Consider the following 23212-nt stretch of genomic DNA (forward strand, 5'->3'; position numbering starts at 1 on the left):
GGCGCTCAGGCGGTGTTGCCAGTTGAGGCTGTGACGGATGAAACTGTGGCGAGCGTCCACGCAGAGGCCCTCGGGCCGTCTCTGTCCTCCTCTCCTGGGCACAGGCCCAGGGCTGCACTGGCCGGGTCGTGTGGTTGGCAAATACTAAACTTTAAAAAAAAATCTGCCAGCTGTTGTCCAGAGCGACTGTGCCGTTTGCATCCCTGCTGATACCACCCGCTTGTTCCCAGTCCCCCCCCACCCCCGCCCCGTCACTCACAGTCTCTCCTCCCGCTGGCGCCGAGCCGAGGGGCTGTGTGCGATGCGTCATGGCGTTCGTGCTGCCTCCCTCCCGGCCGAGGGTGTGGGACGTCCAGTCGGCTGTTCCCCGGAGGCGACTGGTTTGGGTCTTCACCTGGTTTTCCCCTCCTCACTGCTGAGGGCTGGTGTCTCTCCCTCACAGCAGGCCCCTCACGCTTGTGAACTCGGTCACCTCCTTTTCCGCTTTTTCTTTTTTATCCTTGACTTGTGAGGTTGAGCCACATTAGCTCTCTTCTCCTTTCTCTCCACGGGGTGGGGTTTTCCCGACCCTCCCCATTTCCACCTGAAGTTCCAAATGGGCTTACTGTTTCAACAAGACTCTCCCGGGGTCTGGGTTGGGCGGGCGGTGCCGTGGCACGGGGGTCGGCATGGTTTGTGCTGAGTTTCCCGCCCTCCACACGCCCCCCCCCCCATGGTTTGGCACCTGCGGTCTCATGGCACGTCCTCTCCCCTCAGAGTTTCCGTGCCCCTGCTCCGGATGCTGGACCAGATGCTGGCCCACGGGTGCTTTGACATCCTCACCGCGGAGGAGGAGTGAGTACTCTTCCCGGCCGGCGGATCTCCCTGCTGGTTGTGGGGTAGCTTCCTGTCTGATTGTTCTAAGATCTTAATGTGTTTTTGGTTTGAAATTTTCAAAATAAAAATGGCAAGAGAAAACATTTTCCGTTATGAATATAGCTCCTTTAATTTTCCTATCATTTCATCAATTTTTGCTGTGTGAATTTTTGCTTTACGTTTTGGTATATACAAAGTTAAGATCAAGTCTTAATAGTAAGAGGAGCCTTTTCATTTCCAGTGACGCAGTCTGGTCTCGTATTGATGTGGCGGCACCAGCCCTTGACTCTGAGCTGTGCGACTCTTGCCCGTTTTTTGTGTGACAAGTGTCCATGTGTCTGTTGTTGGTGTGTGTCGTCAGCAGCAGGCAGTTCTGGGGAAAACCTGTCGGGCGGTCCCCTCTCTCCACTGGCCCATTTCATCCTGTCACTTGGTCTTAAATCTGCATCTTTTGATGCTTCCACGTTCCTCGTCCTCCTCGTTTTCTGTGTGATTAGTAACATAGTTGCCATCTTCCCACGTTTCTCTTGTGTTTGGGATTATTCACTCTTTTCTGTTTTCTTCACGCTCACCCTGTCACAATCTAACTTGCAGTGTTTTCCCCTCCTCCTGGACAATTCCAAGGACTCACCGTGTGAGGCCCATTTACATTTTTAGTTCAGTTTCCTTTGTGTGTTGGTTTTGCCAGCACAGGCCTGCCCTCCCGTTGAGTGGCCGCGAGGATGTGGGTGGGTGGGTGTCTGGCACAGGTGTGCCTGTGCAGGATCCAGGTAAGGTGACCTGGCACGGCGTCCCCCAGGGACATGGCCCGCAGGACGTCACTTGCTGACTGCATAGCACCAACACCAGGCCCTGTGCTTCTCTTGCAGCCATCCATTCTGTGTGAAGCTGCTTGCGCTCTGTAAGGCAGAAATCCACAAGTCCAAGGACGTCCAGAAACTGCGGTCCAGCATCGCGGTGTGAGTCCCACATTGCTGCTGGCACAGGCGGGCTGGGGGCAGGGGTGAGGAGGCGAGAGGCAGAGTCTGTGGTCCTGAGCCCGTGTGCAGTCTTGAGAACAAGAGTGAAGTTGTTGCGGCATCCCCAGCTCTCCCCGCACATGGCCTTGGTCTGAGGGCGGTGCAGTGTCCCTGCCCTCTGAGATCTGGGCGGGAGAGTGCGCGGTCTGGAGGCCGTGCTGGGGGTTGCGTGGCTTTGGGCACCCTCCTCTGTGCACCAGCCGTCACCGTGTGCCGCCCCGCAGGTTCTGCGGGATGGTGCAGTTCCCCGGCGACGTGAGGAAGAAGGTGCTGCTGCAGCTGCTGCTCCTGCTCTGCCACCCGTTCCCCGTGGTGAGTGTGTGGCCGCCTGCGCCAGGGTCTCCCCGTGGCAGCTCGTCGGCAGGGGTTCTGGACGCTGGTGCTGGTGTCGCCGGTGCTGGGGCAGCAGCTGCGGGGTCCATCTGGACCTGGGCGGGGGCACGGCCTTCCTCTGACTCTTCAGACATGGCGAGGTGTGGCGGGGGTCCTGCTGCGTGGACACCCCGGTCTTGGGAGCAGCACCTGCAGGGGGCTCTCCCGTGTCCTCCTGGGGGTGAGCGGGTGATGCAAAGTGAGCTCCCCCCTCCACCCCCGTGTTTCGTCCCCTGGTGTCTGCCCCTGAGGGCCCTGGGCAGGGGTCTCAGCAGAGGGTCCTGGATGGCCCCACACCTGAGTGACACCTTCACCCAGAACCGCCTGCCATGGGGTCAGGCTTCCTAGAAACTCTTCCCTTTGGCTGAAGAGATGCTCTTCAGGTCATGCAGACGTGCCATTCTCCTAAAGGTGACAGTAGCCCTCACCACGCAGCCACGCCCCTCAGAAATGCAGCTTCTCAGGCCACCTGACCAGATGGTGAGGTCACGTGCCAGGTCAGGGGTCGTATGTGCAGTCAGGGGCCTCTCCCCCATGAGGCGTTTCAGTAAGAGCTGTGTGGCCCGGCCTGTTGGCAGGCATCTGGCTGCATCCTGATAGGCTGCTGGCAGGACTGCCAAGGAACCAGGTGGCCACTCCTGTCTCGGGGACACATGTGGGCGTGGCCAGATCTCCTGAGTTAGGGGCAGAGGTCAGCACATCTTTCAGGTTTCAGTCGGACTCCAGGGCCCTGTCACCTCTGCTTTGTGTGTCTTGGCCCCTCCCCCAATGGGCTGTGTCCTCTGCAGATTCGCAAGACCACCGCGAGCCAGGTGTATGAGATGTTGCTCACCTACAGTGACACTGTGGGCGCGGACGTGATAGACGAGGTCATGGCCGTGCTCAGTGGCACCGCCTGGTGAGTGTGGGCCCCTCCGTTCTCCAGGGTGCATCATCACAGTGCACATCACAGTGAATGGGGACTCCCTCCCTTCCTGTCCCCACCGTCTCTCCCCAAAACCCTCTGAAGGGAACAGGAGACAAGGCTCCTGGCCCGATGGCCTTCGCTCTTGGTTATACGAGGGGACAGGGCGACTGGGGGGGCTCTCTCCCTCGCACCCCAGGGGAGCAGACAGATGGGGCACCTCCTGGGGTCCAAGGGGAGGGTTTTCAAAATGAAACGACCTTTCTTTCCACTGCAATTTTTTGTATGTAAGGAGGCGAGCTAAGATTTTATTTTTCTGTAGCCGTTTTCATGAATTAACCACCAAGGGGACTCTGGGTGCTGACGGAGGCTGGTGCCCCTGCCTGAGCTGCAGTATCAGAAGCACAATGGTGTGTGTGGTGTGGGAACACGTGCCGCGCGGCTGCCACAGGGGCTGCTGTGCCCACTCACCTCTGAGAAGGGCCCGCAGGCCTTTGCCCAGTCGGTGCGAATGGCCACACGTGGACGTGTTAAATCAGGAAGGACGGAGGAAACGGGAAACAGGGTTCCTCCCACTCCCTCCCCAGAGCCAGTTGCCTCCCTGACACAGCAGGACCGTGAGCTGCCCGCAGGTCTCGATGTTCATTTTAGGTGCACTCTCTTGCAGTCTCTGTTGCTTCTTGAGTCTCGGCATTTCCGGGAGACATGTGTCAAGTTGGGGGTGGGAGAGCGCTGCAGGAGGGGAGGCGTGGGTGGCGTCCGGAAGCCAGAGAGGTGTGGCCTGGAAGCGCGGGTCCGGGTGGGCAGCACTGATGACCAGGAGCAGCAGGTGCGCAGGCGATGCTCGGCGTGTTCCAGGTACCGCACACACTGGCCTGTGTGCCCTCACATGTCCATGCACTGACACGCACCCACCCCTGTCCTCACCCCCATTTTGGAGGTGTCACAAAGCTTGCAGAGGTCCAGTGGCAGTCTGCTTGGGCCCTGGTGGCCAAGGTCTTGGTGCTGGCCCCGAACCGCCCATGCCAGGCTTGGGAAGGTCAGTGCATTCTGCCTACGGACGCATGTGGTATGTCCACACGTGTCTCCCTCTGAACAGTGATGCTCCCGTGAGGTCTGAGCCTTCTAGGGAGACAGTCTCGTGAACGGCTTTGCCCCCCAGTGACTACTCCAGCCGAGGAATGTGGTTTTGGGAGGTCTGCTCTGTGAGCAGCTGGGACTGACCCCATCCTTGGGGTCTGTCTTCAGCATCCTTGGAGAGGGTGGCAGTCTCCTGCACGGGTGACACCCCCTTCTGTGCTGTCAACTTGGTAAAAACACCTATTCACCTTGAAAAGGACAGTGAAGAGCCAAGTAGCCCGAACACACCAGCGCTGGAAGGGTCCCTCCCTCCGTCCTCCTCGGGCAGAGGGGACTCTCCCTGCACCTCAGTCCCTTTCTACTTAAAAAGGAGCTCCCCTTATATTTTCTGTGATTGCTAGATTTGACTTTTACTAAAAGTAATGAACAGCTTTTAAAATCAAACAGAACTTTTAAAAAAGCCCCGTGATAATGTTTTGGGCCCCACCAGGCACCCCCTTCCTTTCCCTTCCCTTCTGTTCCCAGTTGTACCTGGGCTGTGTCCTTCAGCAGTTTTCCCAGAAAAGGGTTCAGGAGCGGAGCTGGAACGAGGGGGCCGGGGTGCAGGTTCTGGGGTGGGCGTCCCTCCCCGATCTCCTCATCTGAGGTACCTTGGGGTGTCTGCACCCCACAGGGAGTTTACTGAGAGTTTAAGGTTCGTGTCAGGTTTGACGCCAAGCCAGCAGCCTCCCTTGTGGCTGAAGTTGCCCTGCCCTCTCCTCCCAGGGACGAGGAGCTGCACCTAGTGAGAGCCAAGCGGAACCACTTGTGTGACCTTCTCGGAGTACCCAGACCTCAGCTGGTCCCCAAGGTAACTAACTGCACATCCCCGTCAGGCTGCGCTAGGGACACCTGGGGCCCTCTCCGTGCCAGGCCTACAGACGGCTCCATCGATCTGTGGTGCTGAGCTACAGTCTGGAGCATCCTGGGCTCACACAACCTGTGGGACTGCTGGGGGTGGAGCACCACACGACCGGCCCCCCGGTCAGCCCCTTCTCCAAGCAGCGTTGACAAGCTGTGCCACACAGCAGGTGCTGAGTTCCGGGAGGAAGGGGTTTTGTGCTCCAGTTGCCCTGCCTCCCAGGCCCCCTGCCCCACTGGGCACATCTAGGGTGTCTCGTGGATCATCTGCACCCAGGGTGGGCCTTCTGCTTGGTGGGTGACAGTCCAGCCTCTCTGGCCCCCGAGCAGCCGGCAGGGACCAAACTCTCTTCCCTCGTGTGGCGGAGGCCTCCTTGAGCCTGCTCTGCTTCCTCCATGTTGGCTCCCTCGCCACCTCTGACATGCTCCAGCCTGGGAGCTCATCACCCCACAGGGTCTCCATAGCCTGTGGGTCTGTCCACTGAAGCCACCAGTGTCCACGTCTGTGGTGCCTGTGCCACCCCTGCAGTTCCCTGCATCTTGGGGCCTTGAGCTGTCCCTGCAGGTTCTCTGTGACCATGGGTGGGTTTCTGACTCCCATGTGCACTTGGCAGAGGCGCAGGGCTTGTCTGCCCATCAGCCCCACAAGAGCTGCAGTGGGGTCACGGGGATGGGGCCACTCCCTTCCCTTGTCCCTGTCCTTGCTGGCTGCCCCCTGGACTTGGGTCGGGGCCCAAGCTCTGGAGCAGTGGTGCCTAAGCTTCTCAGGGAACGAGGAAGAATGGCCCTGCTGGCATTGGTGCTGGTCACACCCAGGGTGGTGCGCAGTCCCCGCACACCTGTCACCAGTACCCAGGCCTTGCTGTCTAACGTGCAGTGGGAGCTTCGGGGAACCTGCCTGTGCATGTAGGGCCGGTCCCCGAGCAGATGGCTTCAGTGACGAAGTGCTGGAGACGGAGCCTGGAGTGAGGCTGCTCGTTAGCATGTGTGCTCGGCTTCCGCCTCCCTTGGGGGAGACTGAGCACCTCTATGGTCGCTGGCCGTTTGGACCTTCTTCCTTCACCTGGTCAGATCTTTGTGTTTCCTCTGGGTTGCCCATCTTTTGATACTGTATTCGTAGGGTACTGTCTTCTGGTCCTTAGGTCTAATGTCTTCCACCCTACCACAACTTCTTCCTTGTTTATCTTGTCTTATGGATTCTGTCGAAGATACATTTATCTATTCCAAGGTTTTGTTTATAGCCCTTGATTTTTTTTCCTGAAAGCTTTGTTCCATCATTGACGTTTAGATTCACGACCTGTCTGTTGCTGGGTTCTGCGTGTGCTGAGGGAGGGGTCAGCAGGTGGATTTTTCTGTGGGCAGCTGACCCAGCCCCATTCTGGCCACAGCACCTTGTCCATTGTCCTATGTCAGGGCCCACGTACGTGGCTCTCCTTGGAGTCTCCATTCTCCATGGACATTTTGTCCGTCACTGAGCCAGCACCAGCCCACCTTACAGAGAGATGTGTAGGCCCTTCAGTCCCAGAGATGCAGGTGGTCTGAGGTCTTGCATCCATTAGGTCATGGCACTTAGCTGTCTCCGCCCCCAGTTTTGTTTTCTTCAAGGTGGCCTTGAGTCGACTTCTCAGTGTGCACAATGGAACCTGGCAGGAGCGAGGCTGGGGTTGCTGGGAACTGACGTCAGTGACACTGAGCACTCTGGGGCCCTGCTGCGCAGTCTGCTTTCCTAGGGACTCCGTGGCGTGGCGGTGTGTGGAGCGGAGGTGTTGCATGTCTGTGTGCAGTTGTCTGACAGCTCCTGGCTGTTCTCTTCCTTTCCCCATTGTCTCTTCTCTTTGCATTTCCACTTCAGAAGCAACAACTCCCTTCCCGACTCACTGTGGTCTGAGGCAGGGGCAGCGCTGGGTATGGGGCTTTCACTCTGGGACCCCTTGCCTTCGGGACCTGTCTCAGAGCCGCCGGTTGGGCCCACCTTCCACTCAGCCCCTTCCCGCCTTGTTCTGTGGCTCCTCCTGGGCTGCCTGAGTCTGTCGGAGTGCTGTTTCCTTACTGCCCCTCTTGGTGCCGCAGTGGTGTCAGCGGGGTGCGCCCTTCTCTTGCAGCCCAGACACCCACTCCAGGTGCTGAGCGGGGCAGCCCTCCGGCAACACTGTGAGGAATGCAGGTGGCAGGCGAACATGTGACTCTTCCTGTTCCTTGTGCACAAGCCAGCGGTGACATCAGCTTCCCAAGTAAACGTGCGCTTACGTTTTCCTTAGGAAAATTCTGCACACAGATGGGTGAAGTCAGGGAGGACAGCACAGGAGCCTCCCCATCTGCCAAACACACGGCCCCGGGGACGTGGCACAAAGATGGCAGGGAGACGGTGCTGACCAGCCTGACCCTGTCCCATGTCCTCTGTAGCCCGCTGCCCACTGAGGCCAGTCCTGGAAGCTGAGCCCGTGCGCCCGTCTGATGGAGGAGCCGCCAGATGTGACGACCACAGAAAACCTGGACACAGTGCGTTGGCTGGTACATTTGCTGAGGGACTCGGAGTTTGTCACCACGGAGGCAGCTTTTTATAATATGTGTCTTGCACTTGGGTGGCCTGGGTTGTTGGTGCTTTTGTCTTAAACGCAAACCCACATCTTATAAAATCCTGTGCTGAGCAATCCACGTCTGTCTGTCTGTGTGAATGGTGGGGCTGGTTGGCTTGGGACAGAGCGAGGTGGCAGCCTGATGGGGCATGGGAACTGGAGGCCACAGGGCTCGGCTCCATCCTTCTCGGCTGCTCAGGGGATGGGGTGGCCCTGGGAGGGGCAGGCTGTGCTGGTACTGAGGCCATGTCCCCTCAGGCCTGGTTCGGCCCAGCTGAATGTCAGGTGCTGCAAGGGCTTCACTGGGCTTTGGAGGGGCCTTTCCCGCCCCATCCGGCAGGATCAGGGTATCGGTGTTCCTGCCACCCCACCCCATTCTAGTGTCCGGCACATGTGGGTGTCATTTACCCTCATGCAGCTTTGACAACCAGAAAAGTCCATCGCTGTGTTTTTAAAGTCCTGGCCAAGGCCAGCTGCAGCCACTCACGGGCCTATGACAGCAGTGCCAGACCCCGACTGGCAGATGGGTGTTGGGGGCAAGCCTTACAGGCCTCTGCTTCGAGGGGGCGACCCGGGGGCAGCGTCTCAGGACGAGGGTTCAGGTGATGTGGGAAGTGTTGCAGCTCACGTGCGTGACTCTGGAAAAGTCACCCTTTTTCTAAGTCGTCCAGCACCAGCTCACACCGAGCGTCCGAAACGCCAGAGGGCCAGTGTGTAAAGGGTTTGTTGCTTGAGTGCCGAGGACTCTGAGGGGCCGGGGCCAGCCTGCGGGGAGCGTCCTTCGGGTTGTCATGGGTGGAGAGGGGGAGGCGAGTGCGGGATGCAGGAGCCCTTGCCCACCTCCAAGGGAGAGGGGTCAGTGTGCCATCCTCAGGGCCAAAAACCCAGGGCTGTGACTGTGCCTGGGCAGGAGCGTCCTGCCCTTGTGGGACGCGGGTGACGGCAGGTCTGTGGGCAGAGGCTGCAGTGGGCCCTGCTGTGTGACCTCACCATGGGCTTCATCGGGTTGGCGTCCTCCTGCCTGGGCCAAGCCCGGGACAGGCTGGAAGCATTTCCTGTCCATGTGCTCAACCTGGTGGCAAATCACCTCGAACCCCTGGAAGAGAGAGCCTTTATCACAGCTGTGCGAGGGCTGTACCTGGGAAGACCAGCACCCATTCAGGTCTCCCAGTGTGCATCCCTCCTGCAAGTCTCAAGTAGGGAGTTTTCCATTTCAGATGGAGGACTAGCTGGAGACCCCTTGACTGGCAGAGGCCACTTGGTGAGGGTCCAGGATGAGCAGCCTTGGGCCGTGCTGGTGCGAGGTAGCCACACAAAGTCCCACCTGCTGTGCACCAGGTACAGGACACAGCAGATTGGGGGTGGGGAGTGCCTGCTGAGCAGCATCTGGACCTTGGCTGCAGAAAACGAAGCACAGGCCTTTGAGAAGGAACAGAATCTCTGGTGTAGCACAAACGCCCACAAGAGATCGCGGACACAGGAGGGACCTCCAGTGTTGGTCTCACTTGGTGCTGCATGGAACACGAACTTGATCTGCTGGCCAGCGGACAGCGTCCAGCCACCTCTGCTCACCCTCAGGCCCCGCTGGTCACCAGGCGCTCATACCAGGTGCCCAGTGGCAGCGAACACCTTGTGCAGCGATGGCTTCTGGAGCCCACCTGCGTCCAAGTGACAAGTTGGTGGAAATCCCTGGGCCCCCACAACTCAGGCTGTAGCCAGAGCAGAGCAGGTGACGAACTGTGGGCCAGTGCGGTGAACACGGGACCTGGTTGGTGACGGCCCATTTCCTGCTATTCTCATGGATGGTTTGTCTTGGTCCACGTGCCCCCTGAAGTCAGCTCAGTGGCTGCGCCCCTAGGTGGTCCCTGGGACATGCGCTCACATCCACCCAGACTGGTACCTGGCAGCCCTGCAGGCAGCGCAGGCCATCCACCAGGACCCTGACCAACCAGCTCTGGTCCCCTCACCGCACGGTATGTGACCCCAAAGTCTTCTGGGTCATGAGGTGGCAGAAGACATAGTCCATGTCGTGGTCTGAGGTGTGTGTGCAGAGTGTGCACACCCATCAGGTGCATGGTGAGGGTGGGGTCACACGCCTGCTGGGTTAAGGACCAGCCCCTCGCACACAGGGTCTGCCGTGCACCAGCTGCCACATCCCCACCACAGGTCCCATGTGCGGTGTCCTGCCCAGGCTGCCCTCTAGCCCTTGTTACCTGCTTGACGCCCTGGCTGCTGCGGGTCTGTCAGCTGAAGTGGAGGAAGTCCTGGCCCTCCCGTAGGTGCAGTGACCTCAGGTTGTCCTCAAACTCGCCCCCTGTCAGGTCCTGCGGGAGGAGCAGCAGGTCTGGCTCGTTCGGACCTCCCCTGGGCCCAACTGGAGGCCCCCAGAGCCTCCCTTCAGGTCTGGGGTCCCTGTGGCCAGCTGTCAGGCGGTCTCCTCAGCATTGCTGCTGATCTGCTCCGAGGGGAGGGCCCGACAGAACACTGCGGGCAGAACACTGCCGACAACATCCCACGGGCACTGGTAGGCGTGGGTCTGTGAGACATCTCCACCCAGCCCGTCCAGTGCCTCTGAGGAGGGCAGCAGACCCCACCCACCTCAGCAGGGGCCACAGGTGGGCAGCAGCCCTAGGGACAGAAATGGGCCCTCAGCATCCAGCTGCTGATGGATCCTGGCCTCCTCCTGCTGTCCCCACCCCTGCAGCAGAGAGGGGGTCGTCACCTAGCAGGCAGACTCCGTCCAAGTCACACAGATTCCCTGAGATGACCCCAGAGCCCACTGACAGGTGTCGTCACGGGGGACACTTGGTGGTGGCACATGACTAAGAAAATGATTTCAACAACCCAGCCGCAGAGGCGAGCGAGAAGGGGCCCTGGCTTCTCGCTGTGGGGCCCCAACGTGAAGCCTGGGGCTGAGAAGCAGGCACAGCCGTGTGGGCCCCAGTGCCCCTGTGACCAGAGAGAACCCGTGTGGTTTTGCAGAAATGCAGCCCATTTCGGGAGGGCACCATGGCTGCTGCCACCCTTCTGGCCCCAGAGCAGCAGTCTGTCACCTCGCGGTCCAGGGCTGGTCCCAGCCACATGGTCCTCATGCCCCATGGCCACAGCCCAGCACTCACCAGCTTCACGCAGATGACAAAGGGCGGCCGGGCTGCTCGGAAGTGCAGGATGGGCACCCGGGGCTTGGGCCTTTCCTGAGGGACAAGGTCAGCTGAGGGCAGGGCTCCATGCTCCTCCCGCAGTGCCCTGCACCGCTCAGCTGGACGCGCAGGGCTGGACCCAGCATCGCCACCCTACAGCCACTGCAGAACCAACCCAAGGTGGGTGACAGGGAGACCTGGTAGGACAACTCGGGTGCAGGCAGGTGGCTCTGGGGCCTCAGAGACCCCAGGAGTCTGGGGGCTGCATCTGCGGGGCCTGGCAGCTGCCTGGGCCTTTCTCAGAGTGTCCCCTCAGAAAGCCTGGGACAGCTCCCAGAGGCCAGCCTGGCGTGGTGTGCATGACCAAACCCTCACCACCAGGGGCTCCCGGGACCCCACGTACGAGAGAGTCTTCGTAGCAGTAAAAGCCCTTCTTGATCTTGTTCTCGTCCACGTCGCAGAAGGCGACCACCTGGGGGAAGACATGACGCTGGCCTCAGGGCTGGTGCCGCTGGACTCGGGGTGCGGAGGGACGGGGCACACCTTACGCTGTGCTCTGGCCGTGAGGCTGCGGTAGAGTCGACGGCCCTGCCTGCCTGCGTTCCAGATGGTGAAGGTCGCCCAGTGGGGCAAAGCCCGTTCTTCCAGGAAGTGCACACGGTGGGTCCAGATGGTGGTCCTATGGAGGGAAGGGTGTAAACTCGGCCCAGCCCTCCTTCCCCCACCCCTCTGCCCAGCCTGGCAGGGCCCCTTGGCCCACGTTCCCTGGTCTTCATCACCTTGGGGCAGCACGCACACTTCCCACGCTACCCCTCACCTTACACACTCAGCTTCACCAGCTGTTGGCTGAGTAAGTGAACCCAGAATGACCTGCCAGGACCCCACAGCTATGCCCACCCTCAGGGACCTTAGGACCCACTATTCTCATGATCACACACTCAGGAAGCACAGCAGACACCAGGCACAGGCCCTGGGGAGCCCACAGGGGACATGGCCACCCCTCCACTGGACACCTGCAGCCACAGTAAACGCAAGCAGAAGGACCGGGGCGGGCCCTTCAGGCCGCACATGGCTCAGTGTCCATGGAAGAGGCCCAGGTGGCCGGGTTGTCTTCTCCAGGCAGGGTCCCTCCTTCAGGCCTTTGCTACACGGAGACGGTAGGTCCAGGCTGGCCATGGGGTCTGCCACTGCCAGAGCCCCGACCATGGCGGGAGACCAGCTCGCTCAGCGGTCCCGGTTTAGCGTGTTCTAGCAACACGTGGAGTTGGGCAAGGACCTGCCCTTCTGCCAGGCAGGTTACAACCGCTGGGCGCTTCCTGCGGCCTTGTTTGCCCACCTCCCACTTCAAACTGGCACGCGTCACAGCTGTTGGGCGGCCAAGGTTTGGGGGGCACTGGTGCTCGAAGATGCGAAGTCCCTAATCCTGGTTGTTTGACACCACATTTCAGAAAGAAACGCACAGGACGCACAAGCGCCAAGCTGACGACACACTACGCAGGTTGTGCGTGCGTGCGGCTCTGCCAACATCCAGGGAGATGAGAGAAGTTTCTAAGAACAAAAGAAAGATGAACTCCACATGAGTGAGTCCTAGAAAATTCATGAAATCCTGAGCAAGGAAGAGACAGGCAGCTTTCGAGGGACTCCCAACGCTTCCCTCTTTCAGGCAGGGAGCGGGGGGGACAGCTGGGGGCCGGGAGGTGCAGAGCAGGGTCTGTGGGCTCAGGGTGTTGGGCTGGGCAGCAGTGTGGGTGCCCTGGGGTCCCTGCCAGCGAGGGAGGGGCTTGCCTGGCACTCGTCCTCCCCCCACAGGGTGAGCGGGGAGAAGGGGCTGCGGACACAAAAACTGCTGCTCTTTGTAACCAGTTTTCCTCAACTCGGGGTCCGTGTCCGATGAAACCGCCATCGGGTGCCCCACTGTTTCTGTGGACACTTACAGGGAATGGCCTAGACCAGCCCTCTGAACTGCAACCAGACTTGTCAAAGCCTCAGGGCAGGGTGACGTGGGGTGCACGTGCAGGCCGGCAGGTGGGGCAGGACTGGGGAGGGCACCCCGAGAGCGGTCCTGTGGCTCGGGTCCCAGTGGTGAGTCTCAGTGCGAAAGAAAAGCAAGGCTCGGAGGGACGCTGGTATTGAGCCACCTCTCTGTGCCTCCTAAGTCTTCGGGGTCTCCCGTCTGAACATGCCACACGCGTGAGCCGGTAAGACTGCAACACGGAGCACATCTGTGGTGGGCACTTCCTCCCAGGACCCTGTCTCACTGTGTTTTCGCTATTGATTGCTGGGGAGAACATACTAGGACTGTCCTTCATGCCCCTCTCTCCCTCCTGGAGGACACGGTGTCCTTGCCCCAGGGCTGGGCCATGCAGGGGCCGGTATACAGGTTTCCCCAGACCTGCAAATGGGCATTTCCAGAACTTCCTGGGGAGGAGCGGCAGTGTCTGGCTACACACGGCAACAGCAGGCCCGGGGGCTTGGACAGAGGTGGTACAAGCGAGCGAGATGCCGGCAGGAGAAGATAGCCCGAGGCGACCCCAGTGGGGTGAACTCAGCTGCAGTTAAGCAAAGATGCCGTGTCAGAACGCAGCAGCCGGATGCCATCGTTTGTGAGAAAGTCCCCAAAGTCAAGTACGCAGGTGCAGAGATGCAGTGGTCAATGCCAGGCCGAGGGCAACAGGGCCCAGGGCTGCGCAGCTCGGCAGGAAGTGGAGCCCGGGGAGAGCAGGAGGTTGACAGGTGGGTCCCAGTTTCTTTGATAGACTTTCTCTTATGCCTATTGGTGTCTCAAGTGTTTCGGTGAAAATCGCTGAGTGATACATGTGCTGACCATTCTTCTTTAAGAAGGAAAAGAAATGGAGCTCAGGGGAGAGAGTGAGGGAAGCTGGTTCCTGACGAGCCCCAGGCTCTAATTAAGCTCATCACTCTGTGAGGTCTTCCCACTCTGCTCAGAGCCCTTAATCCCACACCGAAACTGCATGAGGTCACGTCTGCTGTGGGTGGCAGAGCCTCATGCTGCAAAGTCAGGGAAAAAGGCCCCGATGTCAGAGACGCGCATGGCACGCGGGCAGGATGGGGCGAGGGGGCCTGCGGCCCGAGCCCTCTGGCCCGTTGCCCGGTCCTGCCTCCAATGCACCACCAGCACCAGGCACTTTCTTTCTACAGGGTCTTTGGGGGACACACAGCAGAGAGTTGAGGGGCCCCCATTTCATGACTCTGTCGTTGCTTCCCTCCCCCGGTGTGGCGACACGGATGCCGTGCCCCTTAGTGTGTGCACAGCACCCCCCTTCCTGGGGCAGGTGCTCCAGGCAAGAAGCCACAACCCTCGACAAGTCTCTCAGCCTCCAGGGGAAGCTCAGAGTCAGCCGGCCTCCAGGACCTCAGGTTGAGAGGGTCCCCTGGCAACAGACCCGTTTTAAGAGCCCACTCCTTTCTGTCCCCAAGGCGAACACAGTGTGATGGTAAGGGGCGGGGGACACACTTGTCACTGCGAGAAAATGCAGCACACACCCACCACGCAGAGTAAAGGCACAGAGACACGTTCCTTCTGCTCAGCCCGCCGCACAGCACCCCGCTCCCATCCCATCCAGGCAGCCTGCCTCCCGCCCACCCGGTGCAGCGGCTCAGGCCCCGAGGGGGACAAGGGAAGGAGGGTGCGAGCTGGCCTCCCCATGGCGCCCCAAGTACGTGTGTGGCTCGACCCCGGTTCCCTCAGCTGGGGTGGCAGCGGACACCCCCGCCCACCTGAAGTCACTTCCTGCACGTGAACTCCATCCCGAGTTAACTTACACGGGACCGTGGGCCTCAGCCGGCCCTCGAAGTCCACAGCACCCCCTGCCCCGCCCGCGCCAGGCCCTGCGTACTCGAGGACGGAGTGCGTGGCTGCGCTGGGGTGGTAGCGGTAGAGGAGGAGGCTCTGGTCCACCCGGACAACCCCGCCGCCCTTTCGGAGGTGGTCGTAGAAGAACAGCAGGTCCTCGGGCACACCCTGCACAGGGGAGGAGAACAGGTCCACGCCCCCTGCTTTGTGCCTGAGTTTGCTCATTCAGGCCTCAGGTGGCAACCCACTTGGCCAGCCTTCACCCTCCCGCTCACAGCCTGCTAACCACACACCCGGCTGCCGCAGCCTACGGGCGTTGCTGGGGAACGGCGGCCACATGCAGCACCGTGAGGCACTGGAGAAGGGTGGCGGCGGCTTGGTCCACCCCTCCAACCATGGAGACCAGGCCTCGTGCTCTCAAGGCCAGTCTAAGGCCGGGGTGGGGTGGGTGGGGGTGGACTACACTCATCAGCCCTGAGGTTTACACTCTGGGAGGAAGAAACATCGATGTGAGAGACACACCGATTGGCTGCCTCCCATACACACTTCAACCAGGGTCTGCACCCTCAAGCTTTTGGTCTACAGGACAACACCGAGGCCAGTGGGCCACACGGGCCAGGGCGTGAGGTGCGCCTGCTAGTCAGCTGTTGGAACGTTCGGTCAGACTGTCTGCAGAGGGGCTGGTCAGCAGGTCAGCAGCCAGGTCTCCATTCCTAGGCCAGGGTGGCCAGAGCTCCTGCCGGGTCTGGGCAGGAGTGTGCCGGGGCCGCCGCCCACAGGGGCGGGGGAAGGGGAGACAGGCTGCGCCTCCCCCACCAATCACCCCATCCTCCACATCCCAAGCTTTCCCACAAGCAGCTTCTCACCCAGGATGAGGTAACTGGGGGCCCGGGCCCGGGCGCCTGCAGCTTCCACACAGAAATCCCCTGCTTTTGGCAAAACAAACATGCCCCAGCCCAGCTGTGCTCTGGGACGCTCGGCAGAGCCCAGCGGCAGCAGTGTGGGGGGACCGTCACAGACGGTGATTTCTAAGCCCCGAGACCTACAAGTGGGCCAAGGACCCATTTTGGGAGTGACAGACCCTTCCCCCACCCCCAGAGGAGGGCTCCATGGGGGAGTCACACTTACCTGCCCACCTTCGTCGAACGGGCCCACGTGCAAAAACCACGCTCGAGAGCAGAACCAGGAGGGCATGATCACGGTTGGGCCGTTGGAGGTAAAAACCTAGAAGCCATCGACATCGGCAGGATTAAGAACAGCTTGTCACAAGCACCCTACAATTAATTTCCCACAGCGTGTCATCAGAAAGTGACAAGCTTGTTTGCACGTCCCTTCTCTGTAGGTACAAGGGTTCAGGAGATCTGACCGCCAGATGGACACTTCCCCCTCCCACGGCCGAGGCCAGCCCCACCCCAGCCCCCACTAGGCTGACGCCGACAGGCTGTTGGTGAAGAAGCCCCCCTGGCTGTGGACTGACAGCAAGGCCGTGGCACAGCAGGGCCCCGGCAGCCACTGTGGGCTCCAGCACACACACCTGGCACCTACGTTACCTTAAGGGTGACAGGAGCACAAGGACAGAAATGGAACAGAAAAGAGCAAAGGAAGCATGACACTGAGGTGACTTTTCTGTCCTGTCAGAACAAGGACAGATGTCCTGATGGTTTCTTTCTAGCTTTTCTGCGTTCTTGCTTTTCAGCAGCGCTCATTGTTTGTCAAGTCTCCTTCCTCCAAAAGGCAGCGTTGGTGTTCAGGGGTCGCTGGGCACACAGAGGGGCCAGCTGCTCAGCACCACCCAGCAGCAGGAAACACCCATTGGGACAACCTCCATATGTTTCCAGAGCCCGGTGGGCTGTCACCTCCAGACTAGAGGACACCTGATGCTCGGTGAAACGGTCTGTGTTCACTCCACAGCCCCCCGAACTTGCAGACAGGAAGCAGCTGTTCCCAACACACAGCAGACGCCCAGGAAAGTGTCGTCCTCGGTGGGAACAAATAACCCAAGTCTGCTGGCCGGCACATTCTAACGGTCAGCGTGTTCACCCCGGGGCTTCGTCTCTGTGAGCACCTGGGTGTCCCCATGCGAAAGGCTGGCTGGCTCGCATGGAAATGGCTCACACAACACACACCCGCTATGGTTCTCTCTCCTCCTGGGACTGCTGCTGCACAACCCTACATTACTCAGGGCTCTGGATGAGCCTCAGCTTCTGCCAGGTCAGAGGCCAGAGGTCAGAGACCAGGGGCCAGGACAGCGCTGGCAGCAGCAACCTGCTGGCCAGACAGCACCTGGTCAGAACCACTTAAGTGCAGTGCATGAAGAAAGAGAAGCGCCTTTGCTGAGCGGCCTGTTTCTCTTCAAAGTGGGTGCACTGCAGGTGAGAGATGGAAGGAGATCATACAATTACAAACTCTCAAAGATGAGTTTTCCTGGGAAACATGTTTATCTCCCTCTGCCACGCTGTCCCTCGAATGAAGAAGTCCCAGGTGACTGCATGAGGCTCTCGGTGGTGACAAAGGCCAGCATCCAACTAGCGAGGAGAGGCCAGGTGTGGGGCATCGATTCCTGCCCCACCCCAACCTCTGGCTCTCAAGGTGTGGCCCCTGGAATGTTTTAGGGCACCTCGGCCCCCTGCCACCTGCATAAGAGGCTCTGCTTAGGATGACTGGGTGCCATGCTGGGGGAGAAAGAAAGTAGAATTAAACTCCGCAGCCCATGCGCCCAGCCTATTTCCTTATGAGAGAAAGCCCTGCACAAATGACGCGTGTCTGGAAAGTCACTACGTGAAGGTCAGTGTGACAGCACCAGGGAGAGCAGATGCCTTCATGCCCAGCTCCCCCCCTCACTGCCAGGCCTCCGCTTCCCCTGGGAGACGTCAGGACTCTCGGGGACTGCAGACCCTGCTGCACTCACAGCCGGGGCTGGTGCCTCGACTGCTTGTCTGTCACCCAGCTCTAGCTGGCGCCGTGCGGAGCAGCCCTGGAACCATGGGCACCGAAGGCCTGGCTGCGCGCCAATCAAACTTTGTTTACAAAACAGGCGGCAGACCAACCTGCTGCGCCCTGGCCTAACTGGTGAGGCGTGGGACTTTGACTCCGACGAAAACTGCTTCGATTGCTGAGCCTGCCTCCCCCAGCAGACTCAGAATTCTTGGACCCCAAATGAAATGGGCCCAAGAGGCATAAATGCTTTCACTTTGGTTTTGTATGTTCTTACACCCGTAGGTAAATTACAGGTAATGAACCTGCTGCTCAAATGGTGCCAGGGGACTCCGGTGCTGCACAGCCCAGCAGAGGGCGCTCTGGGCCATAAGGAGGGACGGGGGGGGGGGGGGGGGGGGAGCCGTGGTCAGAGGTTCAGTGTCAAAACCCTGAGGCTGTGTCTGCAGCTCACCTGTAGCACAAACAAGGAGCAGGGCTTCGAGGTGGCCCCCACACACACTTCACCGAGGCCACCACCCCCTCCCCTGCCGAGAGACTGAGACCGATGCTGGATTTTCTAATCCATTTCATTGACTACTGTTTCCTCTTCACTCTCCAGCTGTCACCCCCCCCCCCCACTGTGTCACCAACTGAGAAATCAGACAACCCAGTTTCTTAGAATTTTGCCCCAAAGAAGGTTCCCCACGTGAGGCCTCGCAGGCCCAGGCTGCTGTTCTGCGGAGCCTGGAATGTGGGGCACTCCCCTTGTTTGGCACCAACAGAAAGTGCCTGTGGCAAACATGAGTTGTACGTAGCTCCCAAACATGGAAAGTCTGTCCGGAGGCAGCTCAGATACAGAATAAACTGAAACAGACCCCATGAGCTGCCCTTGTCCTTGGTCCTCAAGAAAGGCCCAGGAAGGGTGGTGGGTACGGCAGACACTTTTAAATGCTTTCAGCACTTAAAAGGAAAAGGAAGTAAGGATTATAGATTTAAAATGAGCTCAGGTTTTATGCAAAAAGGAGATGCCCTGGCATTAGAAAGAACATGAGCATTTAGAAAAACTTGCAGACCCCATAGCTGTACCTCCGCAGGAAGTGATGATTCTTTCAGAACAAGAGCAAAGTCTGTAGTGACTCATCCCTGGAGCTCTGTGGCTCCTTATCCTTACTTCTAGGTTCTAACTTGTTGGAAGACTATCTTTGGACAGATAAGTTTCCAGTATTCTGACATTTTGACATCCACACGGCAACGAGAATAAACTTTGATGTGGCATCTGGACTTAACAGCCACAGTGGCGGGTGAGTGGCTTCCTTCCTCAGGGACGGCACAGAGAAGGCTGGGGAGCAGCCCCGCCCTAACGGGTGCGCCTTCCCGGACCCGCACCACTGTCTTCACGGGAGGAGGTGGAGCAGAGCACACCAGGTTTCAGGTTTCACAAATGCGGCCGTCAGAGTTAGGGAGAAACCGCTGAGCTTGGACAAGCGTGTCAGGAAGACACACTGAGGTACACGTGAGATCTCACGTCTTCACACAAATGGAGAAGCTCTGTCTGTGCCTCAGGGCCTGGCAGCTCGAGGGTGAGGGGCCGTCCCTCGAGCGTGTGGCCCCCCATCTTCTCCTTGGCTCTGCTGCCCGAAGGAGGCTACGTGTCTACAGGTGGGCGTGTCACAGAGCAGTCGGCGCTGCAGGCCCTAGGTCTTGTGGCTGAAGCCTCACATTTCATGGAAGTAACACTGAGCAGAGGTCCCACTGCTGGCAGAAGGCCCTGGGCCTCTGGGGCAGCGACTGGCCTGCGGCACCACGTCCATACAGGCTGGGTGGGCCCAGTCAGGACCAGGACAGCAGTGTGGTCGTGGCCCTCGACATCGGGGCCAGGACGCAGGAGAGACCTTCTGGGGTCGGCCCGCCTCTGCTCCCCCACCATCACCACTGCTACTGACCCCACAAGGTGGGCTGGGCTCTCACCCAAGGGTGTCCTCTCCAGCTCTCCTTCTCTCTCTGGGGTCCTTCTCGACAGGGAAGGAGTGCACGGTACCCCCAAACCCATCACTATGGCCAGTGCTTTTGTCAGCCAGTCTGGGACCAGGGTGACCAGTGCTGATGAGATGAAAAATCACGCCCAGAGCCCTGGAAGGCCAGCCACCCCCAGCAGAGTACCCAGCGGGGCTGCCCTGACATCTGCCAAGACGCCGCCGAGGTCTGAGGAGGAGCCAAGGAGGGTGTCCGAGAGCTGTGGGCTGGAGCCCGCATGGCAGCCCTAACCTCCAGTGGGACTGCATGGAGGGAGGTAAGGACAAGGGATTCCTGGGACTGGTGTCCTCACAAGAAGAGGAAGAGACCCCGGGAATGAGGACACAGGCAGAAGGTGGCCTCAGGAGAAACCAGCCCTGCGGACACCTTGACCTTGGACTTCCAGCCTCCAGACTAAGGAGTGAGTGTCTGCTGTGTTAGTCATGACAGCATAAGCAAGTGGCAACTCCAGGAAGCATGGACCCCAGAGGGGGTGCACAGGGGAGGGGGAAGGCGGGGGTACTTCCCATCTGCTTCCGGTCTTAGTCCAGAGCCAGGCACTGGCTCCCTCAGGGCCTGGCCAGACCCCCAGGGGCAGCCTCTCCCTTGCTCCCTCCCTCGTCTCAGGAGATTCGGTTCCCTTGGGAACAGCTCCCCACGGAAGGCCTGTCAGGGGGCTCCCAGGGCAGCCCCAGCCCCAGCTGTTCCGTGCAGACAGCTGCCCCCTCCCCGTTCATCTGGAGTCGGTGCAGCGTCACCTGCGCGCACCGGTGGAACTCTGCAGTCAGTGTCTGCTCAGCTCAAACATCACACCAAACGGTGCTCCTCGCACCGCTCGAAGGCGGAGGGTGTGGAGACCAAACGCAGGCCTCACCGGGTAGCGATTTGCCTCCTCGGAGCAGTGGGGCGGGGGGTGGGGGGGTTCTGTAACTGGTAGTTGAGAAGCAACTTCAGTAAGAGATGAAGTTGCTTCTCAATTTCTTCTTTCAATTTATTTTAAGAAACTTCAGACTTTAAGGTCCCCTGATTTGCTAAAGAAAACCATTTAGGAGCATCCTACCTTCACTGTTTCTATGATGTGTAACAGCTCAGGCTTCCTGTCAGCCTCAGCTCAGAACTTGTATTTCTAGCTGAAAACATGCCTGCTCATTAGAGGCAGTTGCACACTTCCTGCGTGAGTCTTATTTCACCCAAAAATCAAATGCAGGTCAGGAGTCCGGCTCAGCAGCTTCACTCCCTCGGGTGATCTACCCCTTACTCGGGTTTCAGACTGGGCACCAAAGTGTCCTTCCAAGGCCTCTTGGCAGAGTGGAGCCTGCCCCTCCCGGTCCAGCAGCATCTGAGTGCCTGAAAGCAGGGGACCTCTGGGCAGGGCACCCCACTGAAGCTCCGCTGAGTCAGCTGTCATTCTTGGTTCAGGAAAACATACAAAAAAACCGTGAGTGGATGTCCTGAGAAACCATCTCCACGTGGGAGGCCCATGCCCAGCCCGCGAGCCTGAGGCTGACCTCTGGACGGAGGAAGGACCAGGAAGCACAGGTGCCTGTTCTCCGCGTGGCATGGGGCTGGACAAATCCTACCAACAGGTCAGCGTACCACCAGAACCCTCAGCAGTGTGTTCCAGTCTGGACCACGTGGGTTCGATGGTTCAGACCCGCGAGGTATGTCCTACAAGCAACACCAGGACCCAGAGAAGATGGTGCAGCTAACCCATCTGAGGTGGTCGCACACCCCACGTGCCAGGCTGGGAAGCCACCTGGGACTCACAGAGGGAGGTGACTGTCGGAGAACTAAGCTTTGCACTCCCAGAGCAGCAGCCTGACCCTGGAAGCACTGGGTGACGGGAGGCGAGTGCCAGCCCTGCTGACCCAGCCCTGAGACTCTGCAGGGGCAGGGGAGGTGCACCAGTGTCCCTGCTCCTTAACCACTATCACCTCGGAAAGGTCGTTAAGGGACATTCGCCTCAAAATGTGAGAAGGCCCCCAGACGCAGACGCACTGCCTGTGAGCCTGCCTGCTACGGACGGGATGTGGAAGCCAGTGATGCAGCTTCGGGAGACAAAACCCAGCGGCCAAGCCTCAGACAAACAAGGAGCCAGCAGGAAGGGGTCAGTCATCTGGACCACCCCCAGCGTGTGACACGGGAGGGCAGGAACGTGCGTCCCAGGTTTGGTACACTCAGGACCTTCTCCGCCTGGTGGTGTGTTGAGTGAGCTCAGTGTCTGAGCCACAGTCACCAGAAGCTCTAATTTCAGGTGCTAATTACCACACAAATCGTTCGGTTATACAGAGATTTCTGTTTTCCAAATTCAGTTTAGGAAAAAGCATTTCTTGATGTGGCAGGAACACAGGGGTAACTGTGTGGGAACCTCCGTGTTAGAACCTGCTGTGTCCTGGCTGGGGTGGCGAGGCTGCCCCGCTCCTGCCATCTGTCCTGGCCATCCCACACCCCTCGCAGGTGGCTTCCAGTTTGATTTCAGCCTACGACTCCTTGCAGCTCAGGGTCAGCGGCTGACCGCCTGTGGACAGCCCCACCCAGGCGGTGCATCTCCCTCCCAGCCCAGCCTGGCTGCAGCAAGCCCTCCACCTCCCAGAATGGCCCTTAGGCTCCACCTCCCCCGCAAGCCCCACCACGCTGCTCTGAAACACTATCCTTTTCCCAGGGAGCACCTGGCACCCTGGAGGCGGGCGAACCAGTGCTGAGAGGATGAGCCACATCGGGGCTCTCAGCACTAAGAAGGCACGCTCTCCAGGGAGGCCTTGGACAACTCCTAGACTGGGAAGCAAGTACCTGTGTAAGAAGCTGGTTGGACGTCAGTTGGTTGATCCAACGCGTGTATCGTTCTGTGGAGTTGGGGGGCTCTCTCCTCACTTGGCAACCTATGATCTGGGACACAGAAGGAAGTCACCATGAGCTCCCGTGAGCACACCTGCCGCTCACCTGGCAAGAGCTGGTGCCTCTGGGCCGGGTTAGGGAGAGCCTCCTGAGTGAGGAGGAGGAGGGGCAGGCAGGGCTCTGCTCATGACCCTGCACCGGACGACCCTGAGCTGTTCTTGACTTATTCGACACAGATGACGCTTTCCTGTAATGTATTCATTCAAGTGACTGACATACAACTTCGAATGTCAAATTACTTTCAGAAATGCTCTTCTTGAACCTTAACTCATAGCAGACATGAGGTCACCACTGCACCTCTGGGGCAGCAAAACTGACCGGTCCATTTCTCGCCTCCTGAAAGCAGGAACCTCTACATCAACCAAAGCTGAGGTGCTTAGAGCTCACTTTCCCAGGGGCCAGCGCCCTCGCTGGGGCTGCCAGGCCACCTGGTGGGCGCTCAGCTCCCCTGGAGGAGCCCTCGGCTGCGTGACTCCCTCCCTGTGCTGGAAGCCTGGCCCTGCCTCCAGCAGTCCACACGTCCCCCTCCCCTCCGTCCACTGGCCTCGCACCCCTGACCCTGACCTGTTCCCCACAGTACCTGGAAATCTAGGAGGGCCCCCTGCACTGCTGAAGGATCTGCCTGCTCATCCCTGAGGTGGTTCGGGTGGGTCTGGAGTGGGCTGTCCCTGCTGTTGGGGGTCCCCACAAAGGCAGAGAACTGAGCCTTCCTCCCCTTTGTGGCTGGG

At 59.5% G+C, this 23212-nt stretch overlaps 2 protein-coding genes across 10 annotated transcripts in view; one reads left to right on the forward strand and one right to left on the reverse strand.

Moving 5' to 3' along the window:
* Window positions 1-7781, forward strand: part of TBCD (tubulin folding cofactor D) — a 117593-nt gene extending 109812 nt beyond the window's left edge. For 2 of the 4 annotated variants that reach the window (XM_037157768.2, XM_053661318.1), the window contains 6 exons: window positions 757-834; window positions 1725-1814; window positions 2099-2186; window positions 3035-3144; window positions 4996-5080; window positions 7389-7781. In XM_037157768.2, the coding sequence (XP_037013663.2) occupies window positions 757-834; window positions 1725-1814; window positions 2099-2186; window positions 3035-3144; window positions 4996-5080; window positions 7389-7502 (565 nt within the window). In that variant the 3' untranslated portion in view covers window positions 7503-7781. Of the gene's footprint in view, window positions 1-756; window positions 835-1724; window positions 1815-2098; window positions 2187-3034; window positions 3145-4995; window positions 5081-7232; window positions 7314-7388 lie in introns of those variants that run through there. The other 2 variants (XM_053661316.1, XM_053661317.1) reach the window with 2 other exon arrangements.
* An 82-nt stretch (window positions 7782-7863) lies between these two features.
* The window catches only part of B3GNTL1 (UDP-GlcNAc:betaGal beta-1,3-N-acetylglucosaminyltransferase like 1), a 29889-nt gene continuing 14540 nt past the window's right edge, over window positions 7864-23212 (reverse strand). For 3 of the 6 annotated variants that reach the window (XM_037157759.2, XM_037157757.2, XM_053661319.1), the window contains 8 exons: window positions 22380-22475; window positions 15789-15884; window positions 14704-14828; window positions 11390-11525; window positions 11250-11318; window positions 10826-10900; window positions 9920-10030; window positions 7864-8802 (listed from right to left, as the gene is read on the reverse strand). In XM_037157759.2, coding sequence (XP_037013654.2) covers window positions 9950-10030; window positions 10826-10900; window positions 11250-11318; window positions 11390-11525; window positions 14704-14828; window positions 15789-15884; window positions 22380-22475 — 678 coding nt within the window. In that variant the 3' untranslated portion in view covers window positions 7864-8802; window positions 9920-9949. Of the gene's footprint in view, window positions 8803-9919; window positions 10031-10825; window positions 10901-11249; window positions 11319-11389; window positions 11526-14703; window positions 14829-15788; window positions 15885-22379; window positions 22476-23212 lie in introns of those variants that run through there. The other 3 variants (XM_037157760.2, XM_037157758.2, XM_037157761.2) reach the window with 3 other exon arrangements.

Source organism: Artibeus jamaicensis, unplaced genomic scaffold, assembly GCF_021234435.1.
Source record: "Artibeus jamaicensis isolate MK-2021 breed Jamaican fruit bat unplaced genomic scaffold, CSHL_Jam_final contig_2259, whole genome shotgun sequence".
Classification (NCBI taxonomy): domain Eukaryota; kingdom Metazoa; phylum Chordata; class Mammalia; order Chiroptera; family Phyllostomidae; genus Artibeus; species Artibeus jamaicensis.